This window comes from Cryptococcus depauperatus, chromosome 6, assembly GCF_001720195.1.
Source record: "Cryptococcus depauperatus CBS 7841 chromosome 6, complete sequence".
In the NCBI taxonomy this organism is placed as follows: Eukaryota; Fungi; Basidiomycota; class Tremellomycetes; order Tremellales; family Cryptococcaceae; genus Cryptococcus; species Cryptococcus depauperatus.
This window is the reverse complement of record NC_089473.1, coordinates 1-16,626: the sequence shown is the minus strand read 5'-3', so window position 1 is coordinate 16,626 and position 16,626 is coordinate 1. Positions and strand designations below refer to the sequence as shown.

The following is a 16,626-nucleotide window of genomic DNA, read 5'->3' as shown; positions in this document are numbered from 1 at the left end:
ATCCTTGCGAAAAGGTCATGATTTCCATATTGGGAGGGCGTTTATGATGGAAACCACAAGTGGAAAACCATTGTTTGAAAGCAGTCAGCTACGATATGCCAGATGAATTATGATCTGTTATCATACTCTATACCCTATACTCATACTCATTCATCTCCAATTCGCATGCAACAGCACTGAATATTACGTAAGCACGCCATTCTATCCTTGCAAGTGCTTTTGCCTTTCTGTTAAGGGTTTGACGCCGTTATATAGATAGCATATAAGAGTATACGACGAAGGGAATGAGATTATCTTCAGGGCTAATCTACGAGCTATATGATTAGGCGTGCCAGTCACTCTCATGCGTATTCTTCATATATTCCCGCCTATCTCCGATTATCCTTGAAGGCATCTGTTGTGCCACTCTGCGTTTGTGTTGGTATATTGTATGTCTAGCTAATATACCAACGGGTGTTCGTAATACGGCAAATCTAGCATTGGTTATGCATCGAAATGAAGTATCTAAAGGAAACATAGATTACAATATTCCTCCTTATATATCCTCTGCTACTGCTCGGGAAACGCTTGTGTTCCGGGTTGAATAATATAATCCACAGAGCCAGACCTGTAACAAGCTACATAACACAGCGGAGATCGCCACAGCGCTTCCATAAGAGTGATATAGGGTGATGCACTTACATGAATATTGTTGGCTAAAATGGGCAACAATGAACAAAAGTCACGTGATAATAGTCCAATAGTTGCTCAAAATCCATATTCACGACTGTTTCTCTCATTCAACTTTCACTTGCATGTCCAGACTCAAAACCAGCACCTGCACATCACAGGATGGAACCCCTACCCTACTTTGGTTCCACCTCAGCCTTCTTTCTCGTCAGTCCGGGAACGGTTGTCAAGACGCCTCGTCGAAACTTGTCGAAAAACCAAGCAGCCCTCTATATGGAGCAGCAACTTCTGGAAAGACTGGGCAAGCATCCCAGGATCATTCCGTTCGTGCATCCCTTTGCGGTCAGGAGTTAACTGTTTCACCAGCTATCTCGGACCTCATCCCTCTGGCATCCTTCTTGCTCATGCCCCTCTTGGGGATCTGCAGACCTACATTGACACGAAACACGCAACACTGTCCACTCCCCATTGTTGGAATTTGTGGGAGCAAGCGACGGAAGCCATCGTGCATTTGCACAGCAAGGGCGTGATACACTCGGATCTGCGACCAGAGAACTTTTTGGTGCACCAAGCCCCTCAGCCGTTTGCCGGTATTTGGCTCTGCGACTTTGGTGGATCGTTTTGCGCCGAATTCGACTTGGATGGTGGACACCTGCCAGATGTCCCGTTTGGTGACCCCCAGATGGGATCCGAGTCGACGCCAGCAACCGATATCTTCAGTCTCGGGTCCATCTTTTACGCCATTCTGACAGGATATTGGCCCTTCCTGAACCGCCCGCCGAAATGGGCCTCTACAGAAGATTATTTTGATTTTTATCACCGAGTGGTCGAGCTGCTTAGGCAGAGAAAATTCCCAGATGTGTCCGGCCTGGATGGTGGGGATGTGATCAAGGGATGCTGGGATCTTGAATACAAATCAGCAGAGGAGGTGCTGCAGGCTGTGAGGTCGAAAATGACAGCGGCAGGCGTGTAGCTTATACGAGATAGCATGGCTGTTAGAAGTAGGTTGTATATATATATGTACATGTATGTAAAGCAGTAAGAATAAAAAAGATGAAAATTTACAAAGTAAACTTTACTTGTGACGTGGAACTAATTGTCAGGAGCGAGGTTAATCTTGGACTTGGTTTGGGAGTCCTTGGGACGATTAGCTTATCTAGGAAAATCTATCTCAAATAGATGAAGACAGCTATCAAGATTTATTCCTTGGGGAATTATCAATCTGTCATAATCTTGGAATGATGAGAGGGAATATAGGCAATAAATAGTAGTGCAACTCCTAATACATTATTGTGACCTTTCAGTTCAGAGTATCATGAATTAAATACCAATAATTAGATAACATGCATTGAACCAAAAAGTTCACAATGATGCAAGCAATTGCATCATTATTTGTTGGCTATATCCCCTGAAATACCCAGAGTATCACAGTGAGCGTGGATTGTAATTATTACTATTATTCGTTACAGTTGGGTCACTTTTCCCATTCATCTTTGCAATTCTATCTTGTCTATGATTTGATATCATACCAGCTCTATATATCTTCTCAATCTTACGTACACCAAATGCAACAAAAACGATGCATTCCTCTTTACCCTCTGTTGTTACCGTTTTTGCCATCGGTCAACCTCATGATTACCAACGATAAACTCCTCCCCCCCCTCGTCCTTGAATCTTTTAAGATCCACGATCTTAACAGATATACGGCCTCGTGCATTAGATGCACGATAGGCTTCTTCTGCTGCTTCTGTAGCGAGCTTAGTCCCTAACTGCAGGCATTCGCTCTGGTTTGAATAGAGAGTTCTGTAGGGTTCAGAATCAAGCTTTTTCTTATACTCCTCTTTCCACCTCTGTTCAAAGTCAGTCATAGCCTCGCGGGTGTCTCTGTTCATAACGGTTGACTTTGAGTCGTGGTAAAAATGAACAGGTCCCACTATGGAAGAAATCAGATGAGGACCTTCTGAGGATTGATGTAGCGATGTTCCTCCCTTAAGTCCCTGGCCGATGATGTACGTTGGCTTGTTCCCTTGCTCATCTCCGAAGGATTGTAGGGTGACGCTTTGAATAAGACTATTTAGCTTGTTCATGCTGGAGGTTGTGTTGCTGCCTTCCGTCGCCATCTTGTTCGTTGAGCTACTTTCTGGAGCACAACACTACACATTACACATTGTGCTTTATATGTCCTCGCGCATACCCACTGTCACCTCCAGGTACCCTACAATCCCTTCTTCCAACCAAGAAAAAGACGAAGGCATGCTGGAAAGAGGAAGGCATGCTACAAAAGACAAAGACAGTCTGGGTGCAATTTTTGAAAGAAGTCTGAAGCATGAAAGGGAGAAACGCCTCTCTCCCGACGGAACCCTTCAAATTCCGTATTCAGCCCTGCCGATGGGAGTTACAATCTCGTCGCCGAAGGCCTTGGAATCCGGAACAGGAGGACGATGGTAGGTACTTACGGTGTTGAGCTGTAAGGTGATGAGTAAGATGATGGAGCAAAAGCAAAAGTGATTTATCTACTAAGTCACGTGATGAGTAACACGAGGTATCTATTGTACTGTCAAGGATTTGACTCCGTTTATAGATATTGCATGTAATAAAGTAAACTATAAACATGAATGTTTATGGAACTATGCTACATTGTTACCGCCTTGCTTCCTGCTTATTTACGTGCAGGTTGGATAATCGTTTAGGATGTGAAAGCTGGTTCTAGTGTCAGAGTCTGGCTGTTTGGATAGCCAGAAGGAGATAGAGATATGTGTCTCTGACTGTTTCTACCGATAGATAGATAGAGATGGATGGATAAGAGGATTGATTTGGAGAATGAGATGTATAAAGAGACGTTTGATACATCACTAAAGAAGAAGTAAATACAATACTAGCTACTTATATATTCTATGTAAGCTGTGCTCGATGAACTAAGTAGTAATACAATGTAGGAAGGGGTTGTGTGTACAGGATAGAAGGATTGCCGTTCAGTTACAGTTATACACAAAGGTTCCGTTAGATATTAATCGTTATTAAGAGAAAATACTTAACTTAGTTTGGCTATTCATCACATCTAGATTCTTGGGTTCTCGATTCTAGGGTCTGGGTTCTTGGTTTTGGACTTGTATATCAATGTATTATTATATAACGTGCAGGCGTAGAGCGAAGTACTCCAGAACTTGCATTAATATAATTATAAAGAAAAGGAGAAAGCTAAGATACAATTAACTATGTACACACTCTCCACCGTCGGACATCCCTCCATCTCCGTAGGGGTTACAGTAGGACTGTAACAGTCTGACTTTCTCCAACCCGAAAAAATAGAGCACTCCTGTGCGATGGACATATCAATTCACATTTTGTACTTCACAACACTTCCCTCGTATTATTTTATCGTCTTTTCGGACGCCTTTTCCTCTTCGCAGTCGCAAGATCTTCGGCTGGTTATTACGGTATTAACCAGTGCATCAATTAACCCAAAAGGGATTGTTGACCTGCTCAATTGGTCAACTTATGCACTGCCTATATACTGTTGTTACAGACTGTAACAGTCTGACTTCCCTCACCAGAGGGCCAAGTTGTTACGGCCTGTCCCAATTTCTCTGTAGCGCAGGTTGGTGGGTTATTCAAGGTTTTCTAGGTTTCTAGGTTTTCTAGGTTTCTAGGTTTTCTCGGTTGTCTAGGTTTTCTAGGTGATGCAGTTGTCTAGGTTTATTCTATTACAGGCCTGAGTAGTTAAAGCTCAAGAACTTGCATTAATAGAAATATAAAGAAAAGAACAAAGATACAAGTAATGTAAACTATATACACCAGCCTCCATGTCAAGAATCGAGTGTCGTGGAAGGCAATCGATAAGGAGAAGAAGGAATAAGTGTCTCTGACCGTACACTGTTGATAAGATTGGAATAGTTATATTGTAGAGGAAGACATATGATACATCACTAAAGAAGAAGGGCAAGCTTGTAAGCATGCTTGATATACAGTGGGCAACGAAATGTTTCAATGTTTTCTACTATTCGGGAAATTGTAATACGTCGATGAGTTTGGGTTTTTTGTATGGAAAAAGTGGAGGCTTCAAAGTCGGGAATTTGAAGGATGGCTGATTCGGAAGAAATAGGTGGCTTGGAGCGAGTTCTGGGTGGTGTGTCCTAAGCTGGGATTGTAGCGCTGCTTCTTCTCTATCGAATGCTTGTTAAAAAAGGCTGCATGCATAGATGAAATAAAGAGGGTGTCACAGGGCAAAACGTAGGGGTTCGACGGGTTGGTTTTCAGCTCAGGCACGGAATATCCTGTTCCATCGATTTATTTTTTGATGCTTTTTTTAATTCGTTTCGATAGAAGATTTTAATGCATGTGAAAAAGCCTGAATGGATGGCGGGGTTGGATGCTATGAGATAATGCGCATCGACTGGTGCTATTTTTGTGCATGGATGGATAGATTGTGGCTTGGGTTGAGGGAAGACATGGGACGATTAGAAACAGTGACAGGTGAGGGATTAGAAACTGGCAAGTGAATTAGAAACTCGCGGGTGAAGGATTAGAAACTGGCAGGTGAATTAGAAATTCGCGGGTGAACAAAACTCGCGCTGGTGTGCGTATTGTCCAAGTAAAGCGCTGGCATCTATCTACCACGTTACGTGATCGTTTCACTCGCGCTTCTTCAATTAATGCTTTACCATATATATACTATATACATGCAATATATACACCACAAATGACAGAACAAGTTTTATGTATTACGTTCTGGGATAGAACTTAGCAATGTTAATGGCAAAGAACTATCCCAGGACTATTCTAGTCTACATATATGAATAAAATTTTACTAGGGTGTGCCCTTTTTGGGATCTGCGTATGAAGAATACGGATCATTCCAAGGACGGTATTCTAAAAGTTTGAGAGGACAGCAAGAAGATAGATAAATAAAGAACACGCTCCTCGCCATATCATATACCTTACTATTCTTTGCATTTAAATTTCAACGAAACGAACAAGGAAAGACAATGAGTGCTACTGTTTTTGACTCGGCGCAGGCCACGGCGATTCCCAACTCTGGTTCTGGATACTTTTTCAAGACGAATGGTGATTGTTTATACCTCCCACTGGAAACAACGAAAGCGAGCTGACAACCAGGGCTTGTATAGAACAAGCAGAAGACTATGTGTCACATTGGGAAACGTCAGAGCTGTTGAGAAAACTAGGATTCGAATACAACGCAACGTTCAAAGTATTTAGATGCGCTAAATGCCAGTTCAAGCGTGCTCCATTCACCTATGAAAATAACCACTGTACCAAATTTGAGAACATTGTGAAGCACACGACTGGACGTTGTCATCGGGTGAAACATACCGAAGCTGAGTCGGATATTCTTGAGCAAATCAAAGCGATCCATCCACCGCATTTAGATGAGAATCCGAGGATACCCATGTTCAGCGATCGGTCCTTGCTTCCTGCCGTACCAGGACTGGCAATGTACGATGGCTATTATTGCCCGACATGCCCTTATGGCACCAAGGGAATGGTGATGATGAAAAAACATTGGAAGATACATCATAGAGCAGAAGATTATGCGAACGAGGTCGTTGAATGCAAACTACAATCCTTCTATCCTTATGGAAAAAAGCAGGTATACTTTGCTGTTTCCAACCAGGCGACGAGTTCCAATCCCAACTTACATTCATTATCAAGTCTTGTTACAGCCCAAGTATGGAGCATGCCATCATCATCCCTCGAACGACAGTTGGGACAAGTCTCTGACCGCAGAGAGCAGAGTCCGCTCCTCATGGCTTTCTCATGGGATATGGTGTTCCACTACCAAAAAGATATACAGCTCCTCTATTCCCTTGTCAGCACACCCCGGTCGCATGAACCGATTTATTTCAAACGGACACTGTACCCAGTGATTCGAGAATATTTCAATAACGTCAACAACAACTTGGCGGGATATACGGATGCATACTTGCTGAAGAGGCTTTGTTTCGAAGGAGAACGAGTCACCAAGTTGGTCCTTTTTCTCGACCTTTCTTGCCAGATACTGATGCAAGATACAGAGATGAGAGCAAGACATTGAGATCGCTCAAGAAAGAGGCCACTCTCAACAACTACGCTACCATCTTCTTTCGACTCGTTCTGTTCCTTATCCGTACCGTCCAACATCGCCCCGCAATTTATCCTCTTCCCTTGCAGGAACAGCAAGCCGAATGGATTAGACGAATTGATGTGATGTGTCAGACGGATGGGGACACCGAGGCACTATCTGAGTATTTGCATAAGCTCGCCTATTCGCTGCTCGAATCACAAGGGGCAAGCTTTGTAAGAGACCCTTGGCGTTACGCATTGTACCATTTCTTGGTACTTTTGTGTTTACAAGAGGATGGCGCGTTTGAAAGATGCCATTTGATTTCGCCCAAACTTGCAAGGATCCAGTGGGTTTTCCGAGCCGTTGTCTGGACAGAGATCAAGAAGACTGTTGGGCGGGAAGAACTTGATGAGATGGAATATGAGAAGTGAGTGTTGTATATTATTAACGCTTCTAATCAAATTCAAAGAAAAACAAAAAGAAAGAGAAAAGACTTGTGCTGATAAATCTTAGGTTATGTAATGATAAGTTGCAAGTTCTTTGGCGAAACAGGCAAGGACCTTTTGGCCAGATTTTATTCGTGCGAGACAAAGTGACTGCGATTGCTTATTCGGAGAGATTGCGGCGCAACGCTAGATGGGAGGATGCTCGACACCACACTTTGGTGATCGATGATAAGCATATTCACCTTCCTACGATGAAAAATGCAATTCACAATCTGCTTGACTGTCTCCACAGTGAACTTGAAGAGGAGATTTTAATGGGATTCGATCTCAAGTTATTCCCAATTCCTGGTAATCAAGAAAAGGTGTATGATGATATCAATAATACTGCTTTTACTTATAATTTTCTTACCGACGAAAGAAATAAAAAATGGTTCAAGAATTCAAAACACCAGTTGATCCAGCAAGTATTCAAGTCGGAACAGCTATCCAATAAATTCGTGGACAGTGTTCAAGGCTCAATCGTACACTATAACCAAGCTGAGCTCCGACGATGGCTGGAAAAGGCCGCTTCTTTTCTACGTCTCCTCATGACTTTATGCCACATTCTATATGGCGGAGTCCCACGAAGGCCAGAGCTTGTAGGTATGAAGGTGAAAAACAATGCGTTCGGTCCGAGGAACGTTTTTTATGTCTCTGGTCATGTATTTCTCGTAACTCGGTACGACAAAAGTCAAGCAATAACGGAAAAAGAAAAGGTAAATGGTTTTTTAAATGGATTATCGAGTTAATCGCTGACATAAGAACGACAGTGGGTTGCTCGAATGTTGCCTATTGAGCTGGGAAACATAATGGTACTATACCTTGGGTATATACGGCCCATGGAGCTTTTCTTTTTACATGTGCTTGGGGATCAAGCTGGCCGCGCCATCCAAGAGACATATCTATGGGTAGCCAATGGAAAAAGAATTCTAGAGAACGAGTTTTCCTCTATCTTTTTCAACACTCTTGCGTTAGAACTGGAGCATTCGTTCTATCCTCAAGTATGGAGACATGCTATTGCCGCAATCACAGAAGAATTCAATGTGATGTGAGTAGCTTTTGAAATCAAGCGAAATTGACTAAACAAGAACGGTAGTTTACTTGATGACGACCAAGAGGAAAAAACGCAAGAGAACGATGAAAATGAGCTAGTGAATTTCAGCCACGAGCAATCTGGTCATTCGGCGGCCATGGCAAGAGCCTTCTATGCTAGGATGGATGAGCAAGCAAGCAAAACAACTAGTGACATCTTTCTGAGTTTTGGCCAATGTTCTCAAAAGTATCAACGTATATGGGGCATTGAAGATCCACCGGTGGGACAAGGAAAGATGAACGAAGAAGACGAAGAATGGGAAAAACATGTGCAACGGCTCAAGGTAAATGAAGCACGCTCAAATAACGAAGAATTCTTGGGCCTCCATCTGAAAATTGACCAGCTTGAAAAGACGATAGAGGATGTGAAGATGCTTTTGACTGAGCGGCAGTCTGATCGATTACAAAACTCAGTGTTGGACCGGATTAGGGGACGATCTAGAGCGGATGGAGAGGGAGATGGGGAATTAAATGAAGGGATGAACGAAGGGATGAATGAAGGGATGGATGAAGAAGTGAATGAAGACATAAATCAAGAAACAAATGAAGGAATATATCAAGACGTAAATCAAGACATAAATCAAGACATAAATCAAGACATAAATCAAGAAACAAATCAAGAAACAAATCAAGAAAAAAACAGAGAGGACAATGTTGACAAACCAAGGAGTGAGTAATTGAATGACAAAGTTAGCTTTGGCTTATAGCAAAGTAGAGAGACCAAGGATTGCATCTCCTGAAAGTCAATCGGCTGACGGTCCAGAACAAATTCAAGACGTGAAAGAAGCATTATTTGTTGTTTTTGGAGAGCAAGCAAGATGGAAAAATCGGTTTCAAGAAAAAGCGGCTCGTATGATTAGTACGACGAAAGAAAACTGCTTCATTGTGGGGCCAACGACGGTAGGGAAGACGTTGACATGGGCCTTACCGGCGTTGCTGGAATCGAATGGGTTTACTGTGGTGATTGTGCCACTGTGTCACGGCCTTCTCTTTCTTGGTTGCAGGCTGGCAAATGTTGGCAACCTCGGGTTCTAGGTATTCGTTACTTGGTTCTTGGGCTAGGTCTAGGTGGTTTCTGGATGCAATGATCTTTAATTTATAACAGGCCGAGAGTAATACTCCTGGACTTGCATTAATAAAGATATAAAAGAAAAGAGAAACTAAGATACAACTATAAACTATATACACGAGACCTCCTCCCACCTCCATCAGCGGACATCGCCGCAAGGATAGTTACAGTCAAGACTGTAACAGTCTGACTTTCTCCAACCGAAAAATGAAGCACTCCTGTGCGATGAACTTATCAGTACACATCGTTTACTTTACAACACTTCCCTCGAGTTATTTTACCGTCTTTTCGGACGCCTTTTCCTCTTCCAGCTTCCAACACTTCCTCTGGTCCTCCTGGCTTCTCTGGGTACAGACGATGGAACTCGTCTAGAGCTGTAAGCTCTTGAACCTCTTCTGAGGGCAGCCACTCATATTGCTCAGTTCCAATATATCCTTTCCACTCGACTCTATATTCTAGCTTCGACCATCTTCTCCTAGAGTCGACTATTCTCTCAACCACGAACTCTTCTTCACCGTTAACAATAACAGGCGGCGGCGGCGGTTGCTCACGGCCAGGGATCTGGTTCGGGTAAGCAGGCTCGATACGAGATACGTGTACGATAGGACTTGTGTTGACACTCGGAGGCAGGTCCAGCTTCACTGCGTTTTTCCCTATGAATGCCGTCAACTTATATGGTCCAATGTAACGAGCTTCCAACTTGGCAGAAGGTCGTTCTGTTGACAAGTTCTTGGTACTCAGAAAAACCTCGCTTCCTATTTCCATTTTCGGCACTGGCAAGTGCTTCTTGTTATACTGCTTCGTTGACCGTTCATTAGCCTGTTTGATACATTCTTCTATTCCTTTGTATCGCTCAAACGTGTTGACATCCACTTGATTCTCTTTTGCTGCTTCCAGCCTTCCTTCAATTGCGTCAATGTCGAATCGAACGTTACAGCCATATAAGGCTTCAAACGGGGACAGTCCGGTGCTGTGGCTAGGAGCATTGTTATAAGCAAATTCTGCCCACGGTAAAAGACTACACCAGTCATCCATCTGATACGAGGTATAGATGCTCAAGTACTGCTCCAAGTGTTGGTTTATCCTCTCCGTTTGTCCATCGGTCTGTGGATGGTAAGGCGACGAATATACGTTACTCATTCCTGCAAGCTTAGCAAACTCGCGCCACCATTGAGAAATAAAAACAGAACCTCGGTCAGACACTACCTTCTCTGGAACGCCATGCTTCGAGAATATGTGCTGTACAAAGAGCTCGGCAAGTTCTGTTGATGTGATATTTGTAGTAACTGCAATGAAGTGTGCCATCTTTGAGAAACGATCGACTACTACTAGGATTGCATCGTGTCCTTTTGACTTGGTGAGTGGCCCTATCATATCCATTGATATTTCTGACCATGGTCGAGTAGGAACTGGCAGAGGTTGCAAGAGTCCATAAGGAGCATGACGTCTTGGTTTGTGTCTAGCACACTCCTGGCATGATTTAACATACTCAGAGACCATTCGTTTCATGTCATCCCAGTGGTAATCTCTCTTTACCATGCTCAGTGTCCTGTCTCTTCCAGGATGGCCAGTAAACTTGGAGTCATGTCGCAATCGAAGTATGTCTAACCTTGCGCCTTCGTAGTCGGGAACCACTATGCGATCTTTGAACGTCAGCATTCCATCCTCAGTCCAAGCAATGAAATTGTTATCGTATGATAGGATTTGCCCATAAACCACCATTTGTAGACCATTGTTGCGCATCTTAGTCAACTTTTCATCAACCAAGATGCCTTCTTGTATCTTTTGTCGTAGGGATAAATCTTTCTGAGCCTGGTTCATGCTCACCGTGGCTCCTCTCATATGTCTTTCCGCTTCTTTCTGCTTATTCCAGTCTTCCATAGCAGGTAGCAATTGTGCAAAGCTAGATGGGTTTGTTGCTTCATCCGTTGATACACCCTTGCCTATATGGTAATCTGGTCTACGAGATAAAGCATCAGCAGCATCGTTTTCCTTTCCTGGTCTGTAATAAATTTTAAAATTGAACTCAGCAAGCTCATCAAGCCATCTACCTTGTCTGCGTCCTAACTGATGTTTTTCCATAAAATATTCTAGGTTCTTGTGGTCTGTGATTATTTCGATAGGTCCTGGGCAGCTCAATAGCCAGGTTCTCCATTCTTTGAGGGAGTCTACTATTGCTAGCAGTTCCTTTTCACCTACAGGGTACCGACGTTCAGCATCCGACATTATGCGTGACCAATAAGCTACTGCGTGCTTGTTCACACTGCCTGTTTCTTTGTTTTTGAAATATTGAAAAGCTATGGCACCTACCGCACAGTCAGAGGCATCCGTCTCTATAATTACTGGTTGTAAGTTATCGTAGAGTTTCATTATTGGATCCGCCACAAACGCGTCTCTTAGCGTTTCGAACGCTTTCTGACAGTCGTCGCTCCATTCCCATTCTGCGTCTTTGCGCAATAGCTTTGAAAGCGGTCCTGTAATGTGAGCATAGCCTCTGATAAATCTGCGACACCAACTGGAAAACCCAAGGAACTTTCGTAATTGTTTCTTTGTCTTCGGAATCGGCCAGTCCACCACTGCTTTTATTTTATCATTTGGTAGATGTGTCTTGCCATGGGATACCTTATGACCTAAAAACGTTATCTCTTCCTGCTCCCACTCACACTTTGTAGCGTTCACCACTAATTTATTTTCCCACAGGCGACGTAGTACTTCGTAAACTAAGGCAGTAAGCTCTTTCGTTGTGTCTGCATAGATAACAATGTCATCCACATAAACAACCACGCCTTCATCCAATAAGTCCTCGAAGATGTCATTGAGAAAATACTGAAAACTAGCGGGAGCATTGCACAAACCGTCTCGGACAACAAGAGAATCGTACGTACCGTACCTCGTCTTCAACGCAGCTTTGTTCTCATCTCCCTCTCTGATGCGCAACAGTTGGTATGCGCCTTTCAAGTCGAGCTTTGTGAACACGCGGCCAGTTTGAAGACGTTCGACTAGCGCATCTGAGCGAGGTATCGGATAGCTGCTCTTGATTGTCTTGTTGTTGATGGCCCTGTAATCTGTCACCACACGGTACGGTACTTTACCTTGTTTTGGAATCAAGAATACAGGGGAGCCATACGGCGACTGGGATTTTCGTAAATGTCCACTAGAAAGCCCATCTTGTATCCATTGACGAAGGAAGTCTTCTTCAGGAATAGACATTGGATAAATGCCTGTTTTCTTGACTTCTGCGCCCGGGATCAATTCGATTGGCAGATCGTACATCGTTCGAGCTGGTGGAAGCGTTTTGCTTCTGCTTTCTCGAAACAAGTCAAGGAACTCATGGTAAGGCAAAGGAACAACTTGCTTAATTTCTTTTATTTCTGTATCCTCTTCATTTTTATTTCTCTTATTTTCTCCAGCATTTATTATTTCACTTCTTCTTACATTCAACATCGAGTTCTTCCACTTATGCTTTGCTAATTTAATAGCGTTTACACCGGTAGCTCGCGAACTGGGTTCTCTAAAAGTCACAGTGAGCTTGTCATAATCAATTCTCAGACCGTGCTTAGCCATAAACTCGTCACCCAAAAGCATCTCTGGTCCGTTGAATGCTACAATGTCTGCTTGGAGGCGGATGGCAGGTTCATTTGCATGTACCTTTATCCACAGTTCAGCATAGCTGAGGTTGTCAAACTGTTTCGTATGGCCGTCAAGATACTTCATGGTGATTTTGTTCTTATGCTGGTCTATTTTAGCTGACTTCAATAGTTGACTTGAAGGCTGAATGAAACAGCCACTTGATCCGGTATCCAGCAAAGCGATAACATTCCTGTACACAATTCCTCCACTACTCAGAAGCATATTTACTTCTGGTTGTCGGTTAGTTCTTGACAATGCAAAGGTTCTAGAGGGAGATGCTTTTGACAGCTTGGGATTGGGATGAGAGAGAAGACGTTTACTCACATCTACATCACTCTCCTCCTTCCTTTCCATTTGCACATGCCGAGCTGGCCTGTTTGCAGTAGGACAGTGAATCGCAACATGCCCAGGCGCCCTGCATCTCAAGCAGCGAAGGTTATTCCTTCGCCATTCTTTTTCACTAGCTGATAACTGGCCGTTAATCCATTCGACTGGCGGGTCGCCGGAAATAGTAGCAGGCGTAGTATACACTCCAGTAGTACTCGGTTTGCTTGGTGCTGGACGGCTTGCATGGTATCTGCTCTTCTTTGCCTTGTCAAGCTCTTCCATCTTTCTTCTGTACTCGTCCGCCTGTACAGCCTCCTCCTTATACTCTTCAAATGTCGTCCACTGTTCAACTTTTCTTTCTTGCCATGTTCCTCAGGACCTCCATCTCCAACCCATTCTCTGCGAAACCGATAATTGCGTCCAATGGGTAATCGCTTAGCATTACTCGGTATTTCTCGAACTCTGTAAAGAATTCCTTTGCAGTGCGAGAGCCTTGGGTGATCTTCTGCAGCTGTTGTCTTGCAGTTGACCTTTCTATAGGAATGCCCCAACCATCCATGAGAAACCTTTCAAAGTTGTCGAAACTATGTTTCCAAGGACAAGCATTTCCCCGTAGACAGAGAACAGCTGCTTCTGCTGCAGCCCCGGTTAAGTATGATATCGCAAAGGTCACCTTTGCTTCCTCCGATAGGTAGTTACCAGGGTTCTGCGCGAATTCATTCCTGCACTGGAACAGGAAATGGGCTAAGGCCGCTGGTCTCGTTCCGTCAAAGCGCTCCGGCTCAACAGTTCGTTTATTTGATGAGTGGGCCGGAGTCCTCGTAACGTCCACGCTGTTGGCTCTCAACATTCTATTCTCTTCCACCAGTTCTGCTTGCTGAATCCTCATCCTCTGCATTTCCTCCTTCAACATCTTCATCATTTCAAGATTTTCTTTTAGGGAAATTTCTTCCATCTTGATTAATGATTTTTCTTTCGAGATTATTTGGTTTGTCTTCCTCAGATTGTATCTATTTTCTTGACCGCCTTCGTCTAGCATGAGTATTTGCCAGAGTGCACGTGAGATATCTTTATTAAATTGTCACGGCCTTCTCTTTCTTGGTTGCAGGCTGGCAAATGTTGGCAACCTCGGGTTCTAGGTATTCGTTACTTGGTTCTTGGGCTAGGTCTAGGTGGTTTCTGGATGCAATGATCTTTAATTTATAACAGGCCGAGAGTAATACTCCTGGACTTGCATTAATAAAGATATAAAAGAAAAGAGAAACTAAGATACAACTATAAACTATATACACGAGACCTCCTCCCACCTCCATCAGCGGACATCGCCGCAAGGATAGTTACAGTCAAGACTGTAACACACTGGTAGCTCTAAAAGAAGAATATCTTGCCAAGCTGAAGACGTACAGCATTGCAGTCAGCGAATGGACCGGGCCAATTATGCAAGGTCCTCAGCGAGCGATTGTGTTAGTGTCTGTGGAAGAAGCGGGAACATTTGAGTTTGTGAGGTGGCTTGGGCTATACAAAGATAGATGCGTGAGTGAAAATTGAGTCTGAGTGAAAAATGTGAATAATGATGTTTGCAGAAACGGATCGTTATGGAAGAGGCGCATATTATTCTGACGAGCGCAAGCTACCGATGGTCAATGCACCGGCTGAAACTACTGGCTGGGTTGGAGATACCTAAGGTACTTGTATCAGCAACGATTCCTCCCCATTTAGTAGAGACGATGTTGAAGCAGCTTTGGCTGGAAGAAGCAATGGTTCTTAGGACGGCTACAACGATGAGAAACTTTATGTGAGTAAGAAGTAGAGAAGAAAGCTGATGATGAATAAGTTATTCCATCGTTCCGATGAACAACATGCATCAAGGTATCGAGTATATTTCAAGATACTTTATGCAACATCGGAAAGCAAAGTCGCAAGCGATTGTATTCTGTCAGCGGAAGGTGGAAACCAAGATTGTTGTGAAAGAGCTGGAGAAGCTAAACATGACAGCTACCGGTTTCACGTCGACTTCAAATAATCTGGGAGAGGTGCAGAATGATTTTGGAGAAGTAGACAAGAACAACATATGGTTTCTGGCGTGTACGAATGGGCTCGGAGCGGGGGTGAACTTTCCAAACGTGGACATGGTTTTTCTTCCTTGGACCCCCGCAAGACTTTCTAGACTTTGCGCAATGCTCGGGAAGAGCAGGAAGAAGAGGACAAGTGTCACGAATCGTTCTGATCAACATTGGCCGACCTTTCCGAACGGAGCACGACAAAGCCGGCAAGAAGGCATATGAAGAGTGGGTTTCACAAGGGGAGAAAATGTGCTTGAGGAAGGTGCTGGATGAGTACCTGGACGGGGAATCAGACTATTGCAGTCAGATTTGGGGAGCAGAATGGTGCGAGTTCTGCGTTGAGATGCAGCTGCCAATGTCAGGAGATGGAAGGAAGGGTGAAGACAGAACTACGAAGAAGATAGTGAAGCATTTGGGGGAAGATGAATGGGAAGGGGTGAGATATGAGCAGCTATCTTTGGGACAGAAGTATGTGTACGGTTTGGGAGTGGGAGGAAGAAAAGAAGAATCTCGGGTTGTGATGGCTGAGTGTGTAAGGAGGTCGATGAATACGTGGTGGAGGATGATGAGAGTGTTGAAGGGAATGTGTGAGAAGTTTATGATTGAAGGGGGTGGGAAGAATGATGGAAGGGAAAGAGGGGTGTACTGCGGATACTGCTTTGGATTGAAGAAGCTTGAGAGACACGGGAGTGAGGAATGTGAGGAGTTTAGAATGATGGAAAGGGAAGATGAGAAGAGTGAAAGGGGAGAGGTGAGGGAAATAAGAGAGGGACTGAGAGGGAACAAGGTGGGAGTATGTGAGAACTGTTGGTTGCCTGCGTACTTTCGGGACGAGAAGAAGTTTCATGATGGGGAGGGAATTAATGCTTGCAAGTACTTTGAGCCAGTGCCGTTTGTTCCAAGATTTTGGACTGGGGTAATGAAGGACAGGGAGGGAAGGTGGAGAAATGAGATAGGGATAGTTTGTGAAGGGGAAGAGATGGTAAGAATGGAGGGAAGAAGAGGTGAGAGAGGACTTTTGGTGAAGTTGTTTGAGGAGAAGGGAATACTGAAGACGGCGGTTGGATGGAAGGTGATGATAGGGGGTTAGGGGGTTAGGGGTTAGGGGGTTAGGGGGTTAGGGGTTAGGGGTTAGGGGTTAGGGGGTTAGGGGTTAGGGGTTAGGGGGTTAGGGGGTTAGGGGGTTAGGGGTTAGGGGTTAGGGGGTTAGGGGTTAGGGGTTAGGGGTTA

At 44.0% G+C, this 16,626-nt stretch overlaps 3 protein-coding genes across 3 annotated transcripts; 2 read left to right on the top strand and 1 right to left on the bottom strand.

Moving 5' to 3' along the window:
* Nucleotides 1-831: 831 nt before the first annotated feature.
* On the top strand, nt 832-1,642 carry L203_104738 (uncharacterized protein; the record flags this gene model as incomplete). Its single annotated transcript, XM_066214116.1, has 2 exons — nt 832-992; nt 1,036-1,642. The coding sequence occupies 2 exons, from the start codon at nt 832-834 to the stop codon at nt 1,640-1,642; spliced, it is 768 nt and encodes a 255-aa protein (XP_066070213.1).
* Nucleotides 1,643-2,273: 631 nt separating this feature from the next.
* L203_104737 (uncharacterized protein) lies at nt 2,274-2,756 on the bottom strand (the record flags this gene model as incomplete). The annotated part of the gene is made up of 1 exon (XM_066214115.1): nt 2,274-2,756. The coding sequence occupies one exon, from the start codon at nt 2,754-2,756 to the stop codon at nt 2,274-2,276; it is 483 nt and encodes a 160-aa protein (XP_066070212.1).
* A 2,898-nt stretch (nt 2,757-5,654) lies between these two features.
* On the top strand, nt 5,655-9,395 carry L203_104736 (uncharacterized protein; the record flags this gene model as incomplete). The annotated part of the gene is made up of 8 exons (XM_066214114.1): nt 5,655-5,733; nt 5,796-6,651; nt 6,702-7,157; nt 7,244-7,931; nt 7,986-8,263; nt 8,312-8,976; nt 9,023-9,166; nt 9,217-9,395. The coding sequence occupies 8 exons, from the start codon at nt 5,655-5,657 to the stop codon at nt 9,393-9,395; spliced, it is 3,345 nt and encodes a 1,114-aa protein (XP_066070211.1).
* Between the last annotated feature and the right edge of the window lie 7,231 nt (nt 9,396-16,626).